This window comes from Montipora foliosa, chromosome 8 (genome assembly GCF_036669935.1).
Source record: "Montipora foliosa isolate CH-2021 chromosome 8, ASM3666993v2, whole genome shotgun sequence".
In the NCBI taxonomy this organism is placed as follows: domain Eukaryota; kingdom Metazoa; phylum Cnidaria; class Anthozoa; order Scleractinia; family Acroporidae; genus Montipora; species Montipora foliosa.
The window spans coordinates 40,530,591-40,535,590 of NC_090876.1; the positions used below are offsets into that span (position 1 = coordinate 40,530,591).

A 5,000-nucleotide genomic window follows, 5' to 3' on the forward strand; every position below is an offset into this window, starting at 1 on the left:
GTAGATGTTATTTAAGCACGTTATTGGTCGCTGATTCTCGCTACTGAATTCACCTGGTTTAGGGATGAGTCGCGTTTTTCCCTCAGAAAACCAAGTGGGATATTCCTCGGTGCTTTCAGAGATGGCAACGAAGGCTTTAGTTATCCCGTCATGCAGCACATGCACGCGCTTCCACCAATAGTTAACAAGGCGGTCAGGCACTGGGGCGCTCCCCCGTTGTTATTGTTATTATTATTATTATTATTATTATTATTATTATTATTATTATTATTATTATTATTATTATTATTATTATTATTATTCATGATGTTGATAAAGATGTTGTCATCCTTGATGCTGATGAAACTGACAATGGATCTAATCAGGAAGAAAGTGATCGAGAAGAAATTGTTGAAATGGAAAAAAAATGTGTTGCAAAAGAGCTCTGTGTTGTTTTGTTATCATTTTATTCCTCAAATGGAGTGAAATGATCATATGTTTCCGTTATTCATTTGCTCAACTGGAGGAAAATGACATGTCTCTTGACATGTTTTATTTGCTCAAAAAGAATGGACGTTACAAGAGAGATACTAGTCTATATATTATATGACACTATTGAGAAACTTATCAAAAGTTGACAGAGATTCTGACATACTTCAATAATCACATTTGTAGGCTTTTTGTGTGAAATAGATGTCCAGTCTTGAGCTGCTTTGTTTCACTGTGAAATTGCAGTCGAGCACGCGAATTTACTATGCTTTAGGTTGACTTTTGAATTAGTAAGATTTTTTGCTGTTGCTCTAAACTGAAGAGAGAGGGAGTAAAGATTGTCAGTCAAACGGAAAATGTTGTGAAAGAGATTACTGTGCATTTAACTTCAGTTTTAGTTGTTGATTGAAATTGTTGGTTATTGTTTGCAAGGCTTGTTTGTTTGCTGCTGTCCGCTCAGAGGTGTTCGATCTGTTTGATCACTGTAAACTTTATACAGTAATGACGATTATTTTTGTATTTTATGCAGAAGCATAATTATTTCCATATAATATTGCTTTCGATTCTGGGGTTAGAAACGGGTGTTCCACTTTTAGGCTTGGTTAAATCTTTTATATTATACGTTCTGAATATTCTATGTTGACAATACGGTACTATAGGGGTTACAACAGAATCAAAAGAGAAAAAACAGGTTAGACTTTAATGTACTTTCAATGTGATTTCAAAACCAAAAATGTATTATTTATGTAAGAAACTAAATTATAATAAGTTTAACTTGGGTAATGACAATGTTTGCTTTCATTATGTAAGGTACCCCCCCCCCCCCCCAGAGAGTGTTTATATTTTTCAACCACCCCCCCCCCCCCCCACCTTTTACTTCTTATTTTTTGGGGGAAGCCACCTCCCCCAACTCCTCATTAGTCTCCTCCCCCCTCCAAAAAAAAGTTTTTAGTTTTTGTGAACGCTCCCTTAGAAGTGACGTTTTCGTTGGCACTCAGTTTGTCTCCGTTTTTGCTCCAAACCCCCATGGTAGTTTTCTCCAAATTAAACTTGAATAATTACTGGGTTGCCGTAGGCATCCCAGTCGGAAAATGGGTAGATTATTTTTTTTTTTTTATTTTCCGTGTCGGTAAAAGTCTTGCCCGTCACTCCCCTGCTAAGTGGTGTCTTTCTGCATAGAGCCTTCTGTCCGTATTTTCTTAGGACAGAGAGGGTAGTGGAAATGCGCAGACTTCTTTGGTGGACACAGTAGAATGATAAACTTAACCTGCAATGGCGTCGAAAGTCATGTAACGCAAATGGCGTTTTAGTGGATCTTAAACAAAATATACCCTTATGGAGCTCAATAATGGAAAGTCAGTTGGATAAACTAGGCAGGCGGTGAAAACAAATCCCTGGAATCGTAAAAGCGACGAGTAATGGACTTCGACAACAATCTATCGCCCGTCGAGCAGAAATCAAAGTGAGCTGTATTTACCTGAAGTACATGGTAATTTGACACGATTGAGTTTCTTGTCTTCACGCACGCAATGAAATAGGAAGAGGTTTTCGCCTCTAAGAGCAAATATGTTGTTTGTTTCAATAAATTTTTCGCTGGAAAAGGATTCTGTGGTATTTTCTGCCCTTGTGAATTATAATATCATGTTGTGTATTGAATTTTCGAGCGTAAAGTTGAAATGTGATATGGGAGAAGTTTTTTAGTATTGCTCTGTAAGCAGGAAGGGTTCACAGGCCTGTTGGAAGAGTGCTTGAGTTTCAACAAAATGAGCCCCAAAATCAGTGAAAAATTGTGACGCAGATGAATAATAAAGTAGCTGCTATTTCCAAAATGATGGAATTACCTGGTGATAAATACTGAGTAACGTCGTACGCGTCTTGGAGAGTAAATTTTGACTTTGCATAAACAAGAGTTGGGCGATTGTGATCTTTGTTTTGACTTCGCTCATTTCAGTGTCAAACTTTATAACACTTGACAGAAAAAGAAACTTACAAAAACCCGGTATCTTGCCATAATTTGACACACTGTTTGGCGACTAAACATACCGCGGTAACTTAATCACGGCGCCCGCTGAATTCCGGCATGTCACTTTCGATTTTGCGATTTATTTGAACGTAGCAAAAATCTCCCAAAATGTTTGTCGCTGATCGTAACTTTTTATATTCTATATTCATGGTTCAAAATAAATATTGTTTTCATGTCGTAAATATTTTACTCTCGATCGACCGTTCCGGAAACTTCCTTCTGCTCTTTGTAAAAACTGTGTAAGAATAGTTATTTGCTTTTGCATCAATATTTGTTTTGCATAGAGCAAGCTAACAAAATCTGTACTTTGCTGAGTTCGCATTTGTTAGGGGCAGGTTAGTTTTGCAGGTTGCAGGTTGCAGTTGCAGGTTGAAATTTACTGTGACTGTTACATGAATAGCTAACCTTAGGCCTAATTAGGCCTAAAAACGTTTCTTTAGGCCTCCCTTAGGCCTAAAAACGTTCTTTAGGCCTAATTAGGCCTAAGGTTAGCTATTCATGTAAAACAGTCACAGTAAATTTCAACCTGCAACCTGCAACCTGCAACCTGCAAAACTAACCTGCCGATTTGTTAGCGTTCATAGTATTTTCGGTCAGATCCTTGTGTTTTAGGAGGGGTTTATTGTTTTTGGTCTCCCATCCTAATACTAACCCCGCCCGAAAGGGCATAACATCAGTGAATTTTAGTATTACAAAGCATTCAGACGCTCAGAGGGCACACTTGTGGTGAAAAGAAGTTGTGAGGGAACTTGAAAATTATCAACATCTCAGCCCAGAAGTCAATGTTTCTCGCTTCTCTTTTATTTGTTATTCTTCGGAGACTTGAATGCTGTATTTCAATACCACACAATTCAGTGCCTTCTGATTTTCTGTAACACGTACCACAGGCAACCTAGTGTATGCTTCACGGAAGCATCTCGTTGTACTCAAACTTAATGTCATTGGCATTTTTTTCTTCAAAGTTCCTACGCCATCAGTCTGCTATGCATGTGACGATAACGATGACACCACTTGCACCTTAAATCAGCAACAACAAACGTGCTTGAGTTTCCTTGGTCCGTATCTCGGACAAACACATTGCAGTTCGGCCAAATTGAAAGTCAGCAACAATATTAATGGACTGGAGGAGATTCGTTTCGTTCGAGGATGTATCGATTGCCAAGGTAAGTTCCATTTTCCTTGGGAACTTTTCTCTCACTTCAACTCACCTGACAAGGGCCATGTTTCCAAAACATTTCTGAAGCGAAGAGTTTCGAAGTTCTGACATGGTCGCCATTTCCGAAGAATCAGTTTTCGGTCGTGGTCGTCCTTCCTGTGTTTGATAACTGTCCGTTACAACTTGCCGTTTGCTATAGTTGTGTTTGATTTAAGCGCAGTAATTCAACCTTTACGCAATTATCTTTAAACTGCAGAAAGTCATATTTTTTTATTAAAATTAAGTAAATTGTGTCTTTTCTAACCCGAAGTTCCTGGGTTCAATTCCCACCCTGGTCAGAGTTTTTCTCTGTCCTTGTGTGGGCCCATTTCCATTAGTAGGGCTAACGCTCACATGGTTCATATGGGGTAGAAACCTAGCACTTCACATTACACTCTAATCATTTAAGTTTGTTCAAATATAAGTGCTACATGGCCAAAGTTTGCAAAAACGTGATCCTCCCTATGTCTTTCCGTTTCAGTTCATATCTTTTTGGATACGTCCAAACTTTTTGCGGAATTTATTATTTAAGCTTCTTCTCTAACGTACCCTTTTGTTTACATCTTAACTGGCTTGCTTCAGGAATAACTTGTTAATTCACAAGGGGCCCATACAAACGGTGTTCCCGTTAATCTCTTTTCTTTCACATAATTTCGATAATAATAATAACAATAATAATAATAATAATAATAATAATAATAATCACTTTATTAAAGTCTCAAGGTTACTTAGCCGAGCACGAGTGCTTTACTAATATTATTCTTTTCAATTGATGTCACGATCTAACGCCCAAAGCATTATGAGATTAATATGCGTACAAACACAAAGACCTTTAAGCGATGTCTGTCCGCAGTTCAATCCCTTAATGTTTTGCAATAAGGCGTTATCATCTATTTTCATCAATTGTGAAAAATGCTATTGGGGAGACCACAACTCTACTGAAATTGAAACAAATTAAATCAAATGTTGGTTTTTGAGGAGAGGGGAAAACCGGAGTACCCGGAGAAAAACCTCTTGGAGTAGAGTAGAGAACCAACAAACTCAATCCACATATGGCGTCGAATCTGGGAATCAATCCGGCGGAAGGTGAGTGCTCCCACCACTGCGCCAGCTCTACTCCCGTCCATCTCCTACATAAACCACCAACATTCCACCATTCCCGCCTGACTAACGGCTAACGCCCGAAACGTCTTTTTCTCGCGGTGGTTAATTTCCCTTTATCAGCTCGTTTGATTAAACCAGAATTTCTTCTTGTTCAGCACAATTCGCCCTGACTAACATACCATTCGCCCTGACTAAAGGCTAACGCCCGAA

The 5,000-nt window shown here is 38.6% G+C and overlaps 1 protein-coding gene across 1 annotated transcript in view; it reads left to right on the forward strand.

Moving 5' to 3' along the window:
• LOC137967861 (uncharacterized skeletal organic matrix protein 2-like) overlaps window positions 1-5,000 on the forward strand; it is a 38,414-nt gene that overhangs the window by 24,529 nt on the left and 8,885 nt on the right. Inside the window, exon 5 of the mRNA XM_068814457.1 lies at window positions 3,454-3,654. Within this exon, the coding sequence (XP_068670558.1) occupies window positions 3,454-3,654 (201 nt within the window). The remainder of the gene's footprint in view (window positions 1-3,453; window positions 3,655-5,000) is intronic.